General features: G+C 43.7%; 1 protein-coding gene across 9 annotated transcripts in view; it reads left to right on the top strand.

Moving 5' to 3' along the window:
- Positions 1–14,429, top strand: part of EDN1 (endothelin 1) — an 89,614-nt gene extending 75,185 nt beyond the window's left edge. For 4 of the 9 annotated variants that reach the window (XM_078368351.1, XM_078368357.1, XM_054253702.2 and 1 more), the window contains 8 exons: positions 3,289–3,419; positions 4,674–4,713; positions 4,985–5,101; positions 7,277–7,341; positions 8,975–9,143; positions 11,025–11,183; positions 11,348–11,491; positions 13,207–14,429. In XM_078368351.1, the coding sequence (XP_078224477.1) occupies positions 7,278–7,341; positions 8,975–9,143; positions 11,025–11,183; positions 11,348–11,491; positions 13,207–13,312 (642 nt within the window). In that variant the 5' untranslated portion in view covers positions 3,289–3,419; positions 4,674–4,713; positions 4,985–5,101; position 7,277 and the 3' untranslated portion in view covers positions 13,313–14,429. Of the gene's footprint in view, positions 1–3,288; positions 4,714–4,984; positions 5,102–7,276; positions 7,342–8,974; positions 9,144–11,024; positions 11,184–11,347; positions 11,492–13,206 lie in introns of all 9 variants that reach the window. The other 5 variants (XM_078368354.1, XM_035294911.3, XM_035294914.3 and 2 more) reach the window with 4 other exon arrangements.
- The last annotated feature ends 473 nt before the right edge of the window (positions 14,430–14,902 follow it).

Genomic DNA, 14,902 nt, shown 5'->3' with positions numbered 1-14,902 from the left:
AAATATCTGAGTCCAAAAAGGGAGGATTTGCAAAATGTGGAGGAGGAGATTTGAACTCATGCAGTATTTTCTAATAAATATAAAAATCCGAACCTTTTAATGGTGGCATAGTCCACATCATAAACCGTCAAAGTCACTGGAGCTTATGTACAGGAAGGGGTTTCTCAGGGAACTGTGGCCAGATTTAGCATCTTCCTCTCCTTTTAGTGCCTGGACACTCATCCTTAGGACTTGAGAATCATATGTGACAACTATGCAGACTTCTTGCAGTCTCCTGGCACATTACAGAGATACTGGAAGTATTCACCACACACGTTGTCTACATTTTCTCTCATCATCATCATCATCAGCCACCTGTGTTCTCACTGCAGCTGCAAATCCAGTAGCCAAAACCTCCTGTTAAAATTATCTGGCCCTTCTTATTCATGTTCTATCCTTTGCCAAAGCTCATAAACCCTCTTACTTTTGAAAATCTTTCCCACTACCCTTTAAAACCTCCATTCAGACTTTTTCTCAAGTTGCGTTGTAGCTTGTGTCATCATAGCTGCCTTGTAGGAGCCTCAGCTTCTTCATCCCGATCATAGTTATCTTTTTTTTCACCAGTATCACTTTTCCTCCAGGGGTATCTATTAATCCCGCATCAGTCTATTGACTAGCGAATATAAAAGCCATGCTATCTTTACATTGGGACACACAACGTATCTAGAATTCCTTTTGACCCTAGTGGGGGCTTCATAAACATGGATGCACATCACATTTGAGAAATGGAGTAAAGGAAGTTTTCTGAGTCTGGATTTCTTACATGAAAATGAATTTCAAATAGTGAGAAATTTCAAATGAAATTTCTCACTATTATTTTAGGATAGCTCTCTGAATTTTAGTAGGACACCAAAGACCTTTTATTACACAAAAATTGATAATGGTTGAAGATAATTTTTTTGCCACTATATTTGATGTGCCAAATAAACTTCTACAAAACAAAAAAAAGAAATGCATCATATTGCCAGCTACTCAAGAGGCTGAGGTGGGAGGACTGCTTGAGCCCAGGAGGTCAAGGCTGCAGTGAGCCGTGATTGCACTCCAGCCTGGGTGACAGAGTGGAAACTTAGAGAGAGAGAGAGAGAGAGAGAGAGAGAGAGAGAGAGAGAGAGAGAGAGAGAGAGAGAGAGAGGAGAGAAAGAAAGAAAGAAAGAAAGAAGGAAACAAAAAGAGAAAGATGGAAGGAAGGACAGGGAGGGGAGGAGGGGAGGGGAAAGGGAACAGGAAGAGAAGGGAGGGAAGGAAGGAAGGGAAGGAAGAGAGGGAAGGGAGGAAGGAGAGGAAGAAAAGAAAGACAAAAAGGAGAAAAAAGAAGGGAAGGGAAGAGAGGAAGGAAGGGAAGGGAAGGGAGGAAGGAAAGGAAGGAAGGAAGGACTGAAAGAAGGAAAATAGGAAAGAAAGAAACCATGTAGGTAGCTGCCATATTTCCATGAAATCTGCCACCCCATTCAGACACATGGAAAGCTTGTTTGAAATGACTCCACAAATGAGACTTAATGAAGTGACTTGGCTCCACTCCCCTCACCCTCAAGTAGTCTTCTTTCCCTGCATCAGAGTCCCTTTAGTTTCAGATGTCATTCATGACATAGAATGAACATTTAAAAGATGAGGAGGCAGCCACAGGCTGTCACATTTTTCTGAGATGTGCGAAATAGGATTCTAATGTTAATAATAATAAATTATCCACAAACAATAATGTTCTAATATAATTATTAATCATTAATTACTAATACATAATCATATCACTATTTTCTCTTAGTCTACTTTATTGGTTCAGATGTGTGCATGGATGTGTGTCAGTGGCACTCAGAGAGAGATTTAAAGAGAGGGTGGGAAGTGAGAGAAAAGATAACTGTTGCAACACTGAAGCAAAAAGCCAAGAGGAAGGTATCCTAAAAACTTTTCGGGATGTAAACCGTGTGTTTTTCTAGATTCGAGATGCCAGAACATCTTTTTTTTGAGATGCATCTTTAGGAGTTTTTGTATGGAATTTTTTTTTTTTTTTTTTGAGATGGAATCTCACTTTGTCACCAGGCTGGAGTACAGTGGTGAGATCTTGGCTCACTGCAACCTCCACCTCCCGGGTTCAAGCAATTCTCCTGCCTCAGCCTCCTGAGTAGCTGGAATTACAGGCATGCGCCACCGTGCCCAGCTAATTAAAAAAAATTTTTTTAACAGGCTTTCACCATGTTAGCCAGGATGGTCTCTATCTCCTGACTTCATGATCTGCCTGCCTCAGCCTCCCAAAGTGCTGGGATTGCAGGCATGAGCCACAGCACCTTGCCTTATGTGAAATATCTGAAAGTTATCTTGAAAGTAAAGGTCAGAGACAGGACTTGAAACAGGGCTTAACTCTCAGTGAAGAAGGTATAAGATAATGCAGTTGACGGAGCAGTGGTGGGCATGTTCCCCAAGGGTGGTGAGCGTGCCTGTGTTAGTATATAAGATACATGTATAAACATTTTTATTTTTAATAGCTTAATGAATGTATAATTAAATGTTTAGCATGTGTTAAACTATGATTTCATGTAGATTTTTTTTAGCCATACCAATCATAGATTTTTTTAGCCATACCAACCATGATTTCATGTTTACTATTGCTTACAATAGTAATGATATAAAATTTTCTTAAAAATTTTCATGTAAAATAAACAAGTCAGTTAAAAGGAAAATATTATGTAAAAATGTACAGGTGGCACCCAAATATGGTAAAAATTGTGAAGCCGTTTAATGATGACTGAGCCTTGGGAAATGCTAGGTTAGAGAATTGGAAATACTCTTTTGTGTGATGTGTGATGTGTCACAGGCCTGTTAACTATATTACATACTTTTTCACATTAACTATATTACATAATTTTTCACTAAGTTGCTACATAAAGTAGAAATGTCCAGTAGTCACCAACCCAAGACTGAACCTGGCCTAGTGCTGTGCATATCTTCACCTTGCCTAGACTTCCTCATTCTTTGTGAAAAGGCTTCCTCATTCTTTGTGTGATTTTCAAGCAACTTAACGACTGTTAGCTTTGCTGAGCTAAATGCAACATCTCATACCGAATGTATTGGCTCAGCAAAGTAACAAATTTTATTACGCAAAAGTTGAGAAAGCAAAGCTGGGGTGCTAAAAACAGTACACTTTGCTACTGTTTAGTATCTGTACTTGGGACTCAGCATGTTTTATTTCTAGATATCTATTAATACAGAGATACAGGAAGAAATACATAAAAAGTAACTTTATCAAATAATTTCCAGCATTCAAGTGTAGCCTCAAAAGCAAGAACAGGCCAGGAGTGGTGGTTCATGCCTGTAATCCCAGCACTGTGGGAGGCCAAGATAAGAGGATCGCTTGAGGCCAGGATTTCAAGACCAGCCTAGGCAACATAGTGAGATCCCTGTCTCTACAAAAAAATTTTAAAACTTAGCTGGGCATGGTGGCTTGAGCCTGTTGTTCCAGCCACTCGGGAGGCTGAAGTAGGAGTACCACTTGAGCCCAGGAGATTGAGGCTGCAGTGAGTTATATCTGCACCACTGCACTCCAGCCTGGGAGACAGTGAGACCCTGTCTCTAAAAAGAAAAGCAAGTACAGCCACAGCAAACTTTCTATTGGGGGAAAAAAATCCTCCTCTTTACATCGCTCCCTTCCTTCCCTTTCCTCTCTGAGAATGACTGTGGCTGAAGAGCATCATCCCCCTGCAGTCCTCTGAGGGGTAGGGTGTGGTGGGGCTATGAAGGCAGCCTGCATATTGCACTCCTTTGTCCTGCTATTTTAACCTCTCCTTCCTCTCCCCCACTCTCTATCTAGCAGTGCCTTAAATGGAGGAGGCGTGGGGTATCTAGCTTGTAAAACTGGTTTGTTGGGGTTCTTCTTTCCCCCCACTTCTTGATTCTTTGGGAAATGTTTTGCTGGGAGGCTGCCTGGCAGTGCCCTAGCTGCCTTCTGTGGGCTTGAACTGGGCTTACCTAGGCCTCTACAGGAGGAAAAGGGGGCTGCTGCCAGAGGGAGAGATGGAGAGAGGGACAGAGAAGGCAGATGCCACCCCTTGCCCCTGTCACATAAAGAAAGAAACTTGGAAATACATACACTCTCTCTATCATACACACACACACACACACGCACACAGAAAGGGACATGGAAATACATACACACACTCTATTACACACACACACACAGAAAGAGACATGGAAATACATATACACCTGCTCTCTATCTCACACACACACACACACAGGAAGAGATGGAAATACATACACACTTTATCAGACACACTATCACACACACACAAAGAGACATGGAAATAGACACTATCACACACACACACAAAGAAAGAGACATAAAGATACATATGCACTATCACACATACACACACATACATACACGCACGCACATGGAGGCACACGAAAGTCAGGATACAAAGAGACAGGGGCAACATTATATTGGCACGGTGGGGCCCTTCCAGGTCTGAAATCCTTTCTTCCTTATTATTTACTTTCCCTGAGCTCGAGAAGGCCCAGGTGTGGGCGGATGGCTGGCCACGTTTTGTGTTTCCAATTCATATTCACTGGATGACACAGATGGGGCGGGAGCGCTGCTGGAGGCACGTGGGCAGTTTCATTTTGCTCCACTTTTCCCCCTGAAGGCTGGACGCTGCTGGAACCTGCAGGGGCAGCCTCAGCAAGGTGGGTTGGCGTATACTGGGCTGGGAGACCCAGGCTGGACCTGAGAATAAAGGGGAGGAAGGGGTGGTGGTTCCCAGGTAGGGCCTTGAGGACAAGTTGGTCCTGACTGTTGCCAGTGTTTGGTCAAAGTTGCCAAAAGGTTAAGAAAAAAAAAGTTGGGGGAATCCCTGCCAACACGTATTTCCCAGGCCACCTTTATTCTGCGGGGGGTGGTAGGGGTCGCCGCTTGGATCCTTTGAATGTGACATCAGCTCTCCTCTCCTCTCCCGAGGTCTGCTGCCCGAGGGAGATCAGGGCACCCCTGCCTGGCACAGACGGCAGCACTGGCTTCCTGCTCGGTGCTGCCTGTCCTCGGGGAGCTGTGGCTAGGCCCTGGGGCTGGGCTGAGGTAAGCGCACCGTGAGGCCAGAGGCCCAGGCAGAGGCCTTAGGGATAGAGTGGAGGCATCTCTGGATGTGGGTGTGGGTGTGGGAGGGAGAGTTCTTGCTTCTCTCTCCCATCTCTGACTCTTGCCTCAGTGGCTTTTTTAGGGGACACATGTCACTATGGACCTGTCACTGCCACTGTCCCCCGACTGTGACTTCCAGGGAGATCTGAGGGTCTGAGCTGTCCAAACCCACGGCTTTGCTGTTGGGACAAAAATCGTCCTTTTGATTTTAGAAGGAAGAGGGAGGAAAGGTTTCCCAGCATGTGTATTGTGCCAGCTTTGGAAATTCGTCCATGCTTGAATTCCACCATCCATCCCCAGAAAAACTGGAGCAAAACAAAAAAGAGGAGATGGGCACAGTGTGGATTTGATGTCGTCTCCTGGAAAGAGACTCTAGATTTATCCCATAGGTCTTACTGGGCCACTGTGAGCACTTTGGTGGAGAACAAACAAAAATTCTGGGTGCTCAGTTGTCTCACCTGAAAAATGGGACTGGTGGAAAAATCCAGTGTGTCCCATGGTCGTTTTGCTTATTTTATTAAGGCATGTTGTCACCTGTACAGTAACTGCCCCATGTGGCACTTCAGAGGGGTATTTCTAAGTAAAATAGACAGGAAATTGTTTAGAAAATGTAAACACATTACTAAAGGTGAGGTATCATCTGATTCCTTGTTCGAATGACATTTCTTCTTTCTCAACATCACCCTCCTCGAATATTCACTTAACCTTATATAAGAACACATTTTTTTGCCCTAAATGAAGGGCACCCCCCGCAATCCCCGCCAAAAAAAAAAAAAAAGAAAAAAAAAAGTCCCAGAAAAGATGTCCCTGCTTGTGCGGGGAGCAAATGGAATAATCCGAAGCGCATTCCTCTTTCCTGTGTTAGACACCATTCCTTGACCTTCATCGGGCCCCCGAGGCAGGTTGCGTTTTCTTGCCATTTGGAAGGCTTTTACTTTTTGTCCTAGTAAAACATCAACCCCTGCAGCTCTTCATCTCCCCCTGGTGTTCTTCTCCCGCCATGTCTTAAGATTGGTGGCACGGATCGAGCTGACGATTTAAATTCCTGTATGAAATACACCTTTGCGTTTCAATCAGTTCAACAGCCTTCTCCACAGGGGAAGCGTGGTTACACAAAAGAATTTATGCGGGCTTCTGATCAGTGATAGGGAAAGGATTGGGTATGCGCCTAAACGAGCTATAATTTTTTTTAAAGCTTCCCTTTCTTGCCAATCCCTCACGGATCTTTCTCCCATAGATGCAAAGAACTTTAGAAAGAAAAAAAAAAAAAAAAAAAAACCCGCAGGAAGGGGGCTTGAAGAGAAAAATGTATGTTGATCTGCCAAAATAGTCTGACCCCCAGTAGCGGGGGGAGTGACGAGGGAGGGCAGTCCCTTGTTTGACCGAGACTAGAATCGGAGAGACATAAAAGGAAAATGAAGTGAACAACAATTAAAAAAAAATTCCCCGGCTCACAACAATACAATCTATTTAAACTGTGGCTCATACTTTTCATACCAATGGTATGACTTTTTTTTCTGGAGTCCCCTCTCCTGATTCTTGAACTCCGGAGCTGGCAGCTTGCAAAGGGGAAGCAGACTCCAGCACTGCACGGGCAGGTTTCGCAAAGGTCTCTAATGGGTATTTTCTTTTTCTTAGCCCTGCCCCCGAATTGTCAGACGGCGGGCGTCTGCCTCTGAAGTTAGCAGTGATTTCCTTTCGGGCCTGACCTTATCTCCGGCTGCACGTTGCCTGTTGGTGACTAATAACACAATAACATTGTCTGAGGCTGGAATAAAGTTGGAGCTGTTTACCCCCACTCGAATAGGGGTTCAATATAAAAGCCGGCGGAGAGCTGTCCAAGTCAGACGCGCCTCTGCATCTGCGCCAGGCGAGCGGGTCCTGCGCCTCCTGCAGTCCGGGATCGCCGCTGCCGCGTGCCCCCGCAGACGCTCCGCTCGCTGCCTTCTCTCCTGCCAGGCGCTGCCTTCTCTCCCCGTTAAAGGGCACTGGGGCTGAAGGGTCGCTTTGAGATCTGAGCAACCCGCAGCACTGTGAGGGACCTGAAGCTGTTTTTCTTCGTTTTCCTTTGGGTTCAGTTTGCACGGAAGGTTTTTGATCCCTTTTTTTTTTCAGAATGGATTATTTGCCCATGATTTTCTTTCTGCTGTTGGCGGCTTTCCAAGGAGCTCCAGAAACAGGTAGGCACGCTCGCTGACTTGTACCGTCTCGGAATTACAAGTTAATGTGCTCTTATCCACTTTCGTGCTTTTCTTACTCCTGTTTTTCCCCGTTCTTTTTAAGACTGCAGCTTAGAGAGCAAGTGTCTGAGAATTATGGCTCAAAGCTACTTAAGTTTTCTAGTGAAAAATGTTAAGACTCCTTTATTGGATACAATTAGGTACAATTAACTATAACATGGTATTAAAATAACTTACTGTTTTGTTATTATTATTGCATTGTGTGTTTCCTTGGCTTTTGAATAATAAGAGTATGGGCAAGATACAATTTTGTCAAATGTATGTTTGCAATATATGTGTTTATACAAATACACAGGACATATAGGAACTTAAACCTTACTTAAACACTGTTTTAATAGTGTGTTAACGTGTAAAATATTTAAGCATTCCAGCTTGAAGCCAAGGAATTTTATCCAAGTCAGTCATTCAAGCAGTATATGTGCAGTAAAATCACCTGCAGAACAAAAGTCTGTTGACTACACCCCCCCCCCGCCCCCGCAGGCAGTTTCTGGGTGAAGCAGATGTTTTCTTTGAAATTTGTCATTATTGACTTTAGGTTTCTTTTGGCAGGTTTTTGGCATCCAACACAGTGTGAGCTCTCTTTTCAGTTTTATTCACCTGTCCTGGGAGGGGAGCTAGGATAATTCTTGGCTGCTTAAGGATTTAGGCAGTGCGTGTGCATCTGCCCGGGTCCCCCTGTTTTTGGGGTCAGTGCACTTTTTTTGTCTTCTCGTGACCCTTACTAAAGAGAAAGGATGTCAAGGGAATGAAAATCCTGGAATGTGTCTGATCATTTGAAATGTACAAAATTGGGCAGATAAGCTGCACGGCTAAATTATCAGGAGGAAGAGGCAAGGCAGTAGTGGGGAAGGGGGAGGCAGCGGATCCCACAGGAGCTTGATGCCCAGGGATTTGGAATTCACAATCCATGCAGCCTTCCCTAGGTCCCCTGACCTGCTTCTCAGCTCCACCTTAGGTCACTGGTTTCTATGGAGTTACCCTCCTGAAATGAATATTGTATAGTTAATTTCTCTCTCCAATCATTTCCCCCACCTAATTTCGAAAGGTATATATTATCTGGGGTACTCTGTGCCCTACACAAGGTGTGCAGTGGGTGGATACCCTCTAAAGAGAGGGTCATCCTGAATGGGGAAGTGGTCCCAAAGCTAGGAACAACAGTGCGATTTCTTGTCTTTCATCATGTGTCAATGTTAAGCCACAGTGGATTGTGCTGTCCTACTAAGTTCCTTGCAGAAGCCAACCAGATTTTCAACAGGCAGCATTCCGAAGTATTTCCCTGAGCCTGCTTCAAGAGGGGTGGGGGAAGTCCCTTTTCAGGCATTTGTCTCCTCTGCATTTGTGTAATCTCCCTGAAGGTGGATAAGCCAAGAGGATGAGGGGGAGGCAAAAGGTGAAGTCATGTTAAGGAGGGAAAAAATATAGAGCCCTTTTTCTGTGTTTCTTGCTGATGGCAGGCAGGCTGTGTGCTTCATCTGCTTTTATCTGCTTTGCTAGCTCTGACCCTACTGTGATCCAGCATGTCTCTGGGCCTCTGAGGAGACATCACACACTGACCTGCTCTTTCTCTCCCCAGCGGTCTTGGGCGCTGAGCTCAGCACAGTGGGTGAGAACAGCGGGGGAAAACCCACTCCCAGTCCACCCTTGAGGCTCCGCCGGTCCAAGCGCTGCTCCTGCTCGTCCCTGATGGATAAAGAGTGTGTCTACTTTTGCCACCTGGACATCATCTGGGTCAACACTCCCGAGTAAGTCTCTAGAGGGCATCGTAACCCTAGTCATTCATTAGCTCTGGCTTCACCAGAAGCCCAGTTTTAGAGTCTCTTTTCTAGGGACTCTGAGGGTAGCCTTTCATCATAGTTTCCCTCTATTCCTGAAAATAGCAATGGCTTGGTTTTTAGCAACCAAGCGGAGGGTCTTCTGGGGCCCCATAGCTCAGGCTACCAGTGATGGGATAGACAGAAGGAGCTGAGGATAAGCATGAGGCCGCTGCACATTTCAAATGAGGAAGTTTCAGTGAGGGGAGCCTCTGGGGGACACTGTCACAGTGTATCTGACAGGGTTTAGGGTTAGGGAATGGCCGAGGTCAGATGTGGGTTAGGGCAACCTGTGCTTCTCGTGGGAGGGTGGAGACTGAGAGGCAGAAGGGATTATATAGAGGGTGAGAATCTCTTAATTTTACTTATACAAACACCTAGGCTCAAAATATTGCAGTCATTTGTGCAGGAAAGAGTTTGTGGCAGAGACAGAACTGGAGCTTGGCTTTCCTTTGCTGCGATATTTTCTCTTTAGACATGCCCATTTCAGAACAGAAATAGAGATGCTGGCCATAGGCTTCTCTTTCACCTACAGAGAAGAAAAACAGTGTTTCCCCTCTGCCCTGGACACTAGTTCATCCCCTATCAGAAGCAGTCAGGAACAAGCACACATTTACTGTGCGTTTAGTGTCCCATTTGGCGAAGGAGAACCAAAATCCAAACACTATCAAACCAAACCACAAACCACAAAGAGCCTAAGAATTACTAAGGGGATACTTCCAAAGCGAGGACTTTATTTCTTAGATGAGAATCAAAATGGACGCACTGGAAATTATTGAAGAACCCTCTGGCAATGAGTCCTTCCACAACCATAAGATATCACCCAATGGCAGGAGAAATGTGCGAACATGTATCTCCTCCTCCCCCTACGGCGGGGGCACTTTTCGCATTATCCTACATGGTTTGAATTGAAAATAGGTTTTAAAAATCCTGTGAGTTGCCCGGGTGTGGTGGCTCGTGCCTGTAATCCCAGGACTTTGGGAGGCCGAGGCGGGTGGATCATGAGGTCAGGAGTTCAAGACCAGCCTGGCCAATATGGTGAAACCCCGTCTCTACTAAAACTACAAAAACAATTAGCTGGGTGTGGTGGCATGCACCTGTAATCCCAACTGCTCAGGAGGCTGAGGCAGGAGAATCGCTTGAACCCAGGAGGCGGAGGTTGCAGTGAGCCGAGATCTTGCCACTGCACTCCAGCCTGGGCGACAGAGTGAGACTTTGTCTCAAAAAAAAAAAAAATTCGTGAGTCATGATTTTGCATTGAAGTATCTTCCCACTGTATACCCACAAATGGTTGTTAATTAAATAGACCATTAGAAAAGGAAGAAAATATAAAGCAGTTGCCAAGCAGAGATGTCTTAATTTTTGACAAAAAATAAACAATGTTGCTTGTGTCAAGAAGAAACTGAACTTTGTGAAGAATCGAAATGGAATTCCACTGGGGGCGATGGGGAGGTTGGGGAGGGATAACATGGGGAGAAATGCCAGATGTAGGTGACAGGGGGATGGAGGAAGCAAACCACACTGCCATGTGGGTACCTATGCAAGAATCCTGCATGATCTGCACATGTACCCCAGAACGTAAAGTACACTTAAAAAAAAAAAAGAAAAACTTGTTTTTTCTTGCTTAGGTACATGCAGTCAGGGCCACTGATGCACAGGTGTTCCTAACTGTGACACTTCACCCTCTGAAATGACACTCCCAAGTACTGTGTGATGAGCTCCCTGTGTACTCAGTGGAATGGGTGTGCCCTTGTGTCATTTTAAAGACTATTAATTATGCTAATATCTTTTCTTCCTCTCTTTGGATAATAGGCACGTTGCTCCATATGGACTTGGAAGCCCTAGAGCCAAGCGAGCCTTGGAGAATTTACTTCTCCCACTGGCAGCAGCAGCCCCCAAGAATAGATGCCAATGTGCAAGCCAAAAAGACAATAAGTGCTGGAATTTTTGCCAGGCAGGAAGAGAACTCGGGTGAGCAGAAACACCTTTGCTTTTCAATCCGTTTAACAGCCTTCTGGTCTCCTTCCTATCATGGTGCTGTCTTCCTGTTTCAGGGACAGTAACAGAGGCATTGAAAGCCAAGGTAAATCTGAAGATAATATTGCTGAAATGTTTTTCCTTGTGTATTTTAACAGGGCCCTAGACAGTATGGAGATTGCCCGGGATACCCATAAGAAAGGAAAACACTGTATCAAGCTTGGGAAAAGGTTTGCTCGTCAGCAGTTAGTGAGAGGAAGAAGAATCAGAAGAAATTCAGATGAACGCCTAAGACAAAACAGGTAAGAGGGAAGGAAGTAAAATTAGGAAGAGGTTCACAAGTACAGCCAGCCCCGGTCAGTGACGGCAGTGGCTGTTCCTCCAGCCCTTCTTACCTGGGCAGGGGAAACACTTAGAAAACAGTAACAAGGAGATCTATGCATTTGAAAGATTAAAAAGAGCAAAAGAATTCCTCCTAAATATTTCCGTGAAGCTCTGGAATGCAAACGGATGCCCTCTCTACTTTTAGCACGTACGATTTCATCTACAGGTAGATTTCCCAACCAAAATATATCCAGAGATGCCTTTGTCATTCGGTCATATACAGCTTTTACCTCTCTGAGTCAACATGTTTACCACTTTCCCTGAGAAATCAAGAATCATTTTGGGGAGAGGACATTTAGAAAAAGAATCAAAATGTCATGCATGGATAATCAAGTTCTTCAAAAAGTAGCAGTTATTCAGATGGCCGAGGGAAAAATGAAGTCATTAGATAGGCTTGGTAGAATTTAGAACATGCTGTTTTTCAGGTTTATGATTTTTATTTTAATAGGGAAATGTATTCTGGTGCAGAGCCAGTATCGTTCCAAAAAGCTCTCTCTTTTCCTGGTCAGTCATGCGCTGGGACAGAGAAGGGATCTGGATTAGGCAACATCTGAGCTGCTCTTTGGTGATAACCTTTCCAAATTCTAAACGTTTTGGAATTCACAAGGCTTGAAGGAGGAAACCTACTCTCCCATCTATCACATGTTCTGCATTTCTCTATCATGGTCTATGAAAACTTTTCCTAGAAATCCAGTGGCAAGAAGTCCTATGATTAAAGTGTTCTGAGCTCAGGCCAGGCAGTCATGAGCTACTTCTGAGTTGTTTATTGCTGATTTGTGGGGCAGCCTCAGCCATCAGTTCCTTCACCCCTGCCATGAGAGTTTCCATATTTATGGTTCCAGGCCAGTAATACTTCCCACAAGATCAGTTTCTGAACTAACCTGGAATCTTTTTATGAGTTTGTATTATGCCAACTATTAAATCAACATTATAGTTCTTCTGTCTGTATTTCTCCTATAAAAAGAAAACATTAGGCCTGCAAAAAAATTCTTTTTTAAAATAATTGCCATAAAGTATTTGCTCAGGGCCTACTGTATGCTTCTTTTCTTTATCTCTCTTTTCCACTAAGTACCTGTTAATTCATTAAGATGCCTGTAACTATTCAAAACCTATGCTGAGTTCTTCAACGCAAGGTCGCATAGTGGTGAAGGTTGGGCTGAGGCTACAGAAGAAACCAGAACACCTCTAGGTTATTTAAACATTGTATTTACTCAAAAATTAGCTAGGTGTGGTGGTGTGCACCTATAGTCCCAGCTACTCTGGAGGCTGAGGCAGGAGAATCGCTTGAACCCGGGAGGTTGCAGTGAGGCGAGATCGTGCCATTGCACTCCAGCCTGGTGACAGGGCAAGACTCAGTCTCAAAAAAAAAAAAATGTATTATTGTATTTACTGCTCAATTCCCCTTAGACTTGACCATAGGACCCCTCTCTCCCATTCTGAGCATAGGGGCAGGCTTTATTTATACTATGGTAACAGATACCACTTGAGGTTTTCTCAAAGAGTTGCAGTGGGTGGTGAAAGTTCACAACCAGATTTAGATTTTGTTTGTGCCAGATTCTAATTTTAGATGTTTCTTTTGCCAAGGGGTGATTTTTTAAACTAACATTTGTTTTTTCTTATCTTGCTTTATTAGGTCAGAGACCATCAGCAACAAGGTCAAACAATCTTCTCGTGATTCCAAGCTGAAAACCAAGCCCTCCAGGGAGTACAGTGTAACCCACAACCGAGCACATTGGTGACAGACCTTCCAGGCCTGTCTGAAGCCATAGTCTCCACGAAGAGTCCCGTGGCCGATTCTGCACTCTCCACCCTTGCCGGGATCAGAGCAGGAGCATCCTCTCTGCTTGTTCCTGACTGGCAAAGGACCAGCGTCCTCGTCCAAAACATTCCAAGAAAGGTTAAGGATCCCCCAAACTGTCTTCATTGGCTTCCATCGGTGGTAACTGCTTTGGTCTCTCCTTTCATGTGGGGATAACAATGGACCTCTCAGAAAGCAGAAACACACAGTGACATTCGAATTCAGGTGGCATCCTCAGAGAGAGGAAGGAGATTCCACAGAAGGGTGGAGTTTCTGACGAAGGTCCTAAGGGAGTGTTTGTGTCTGACTCAGGCGCCTGGCACATTTCAGGGAGAAACTCCAAAGTCCACGCAAAGATTTCTAAGGAATGCACAAATTGAAAACATACTCAAAAGGCAAACATGCAAGTTAAAAAAAAAAAAAAGACTTTTGTTTAAATTGGTAAAATGCAAAACTAAATGAAACTGTTACTACCATAAATCAGGTTATGTTTCACAATTATGAGTCTACCTCAACTATATTGCACTCTGGCAGAAGTATTTCCCACATTTAATTATTACCTCCCCAAACTCTTCTCCTGCTGCCCCCTTCCCCATCCCCCATACTAAATTCTAGCCTCAGAGAAGTCTGGTCTAATGTGTCAGCAGTAGATATAATATTTTCCTAGTAATCTACTAGCTCTGATCCATAAGATAAAAAAAGATCATTAAATCAGGAGATTCCCTGTCCTTGATTTTCGGAGACACAATGGTATAGGTTGTCTATGAAATATATTGAAAAGTAAATGTTGGTTATGCTTTAAAGCAGTAAAATTATTTTCCTTTATATAACCAGCTAATGAAAGAGGTTGGATTGAATTTTGATGTACTTATTTTTTTATAGATATTTATATTCAAACAATTTATTCCTTATATTTACCATGTTAAATATCTGTTTGGGCAGGCCATATTGGTCTATGTATTTTAAAAATATGTATTTCTAAATGAAATTGAGAACATGCTTTGTTTTGCCTGTCAAGGTAATGACTTTAGAAAATAAATATTTTTTTCCTTACTGTACTGATTTTGAATCATTACTGAAATTTCTAAGGAGTGGGCCAACGTCGTTAAGAATTATAAAGGCAAATGGTTAAAGATGGTTTTGTAGAAAAATGACCATTGGAAGGATATTACAGTCTAAGCTAATTATAAAAAGAATTTAATCTATATCTTAAATGTTGATTTTATATTGCACTGAGGTAAAAACACAAAAGCAGCTTTAACACCTCTGTCTTCTCTTGGGTAGCAGCCTCCTGCTTCCCTTTCACCTGAAAATCCTCCAGGGACTTCATCCATTAACTTGGCTCAGGCAGGATTCAACAGTTTAAGCTGATGGTGTGGTGAGAGATGCTTTCTCCATATTAATGGACTGAAGGAAGTAACGGCAAGACAACCCCCCAAAACATACCTAGTTATACAAAGTTACACACCAGAGTTGCTTTTAGAAAATGGCCTGCTCAGAGCAAATAGAGGCTTCCAATGGCTTTTGATTT

This window comes from Callithrix jacchus, chromosome 4 (assembly GCF_049354715.1).
Source record: "Callithrix jacchus isolate 240 chromosome 4, calJac240_pri, whole genome shotgun sequence".
NCBI classification, from domain to species: domain Eukaryota; kingdom Metazoa; phylum Chordata; class Mammalia; order Primates; family Cebidae; genus Callithrix; species Callithrix jacchus.
The sequence above is the reverse complement of the archived record's forward strand: the minus strand, read 5'-3'. Positions and strand labels throughout refer to the sequence as shown.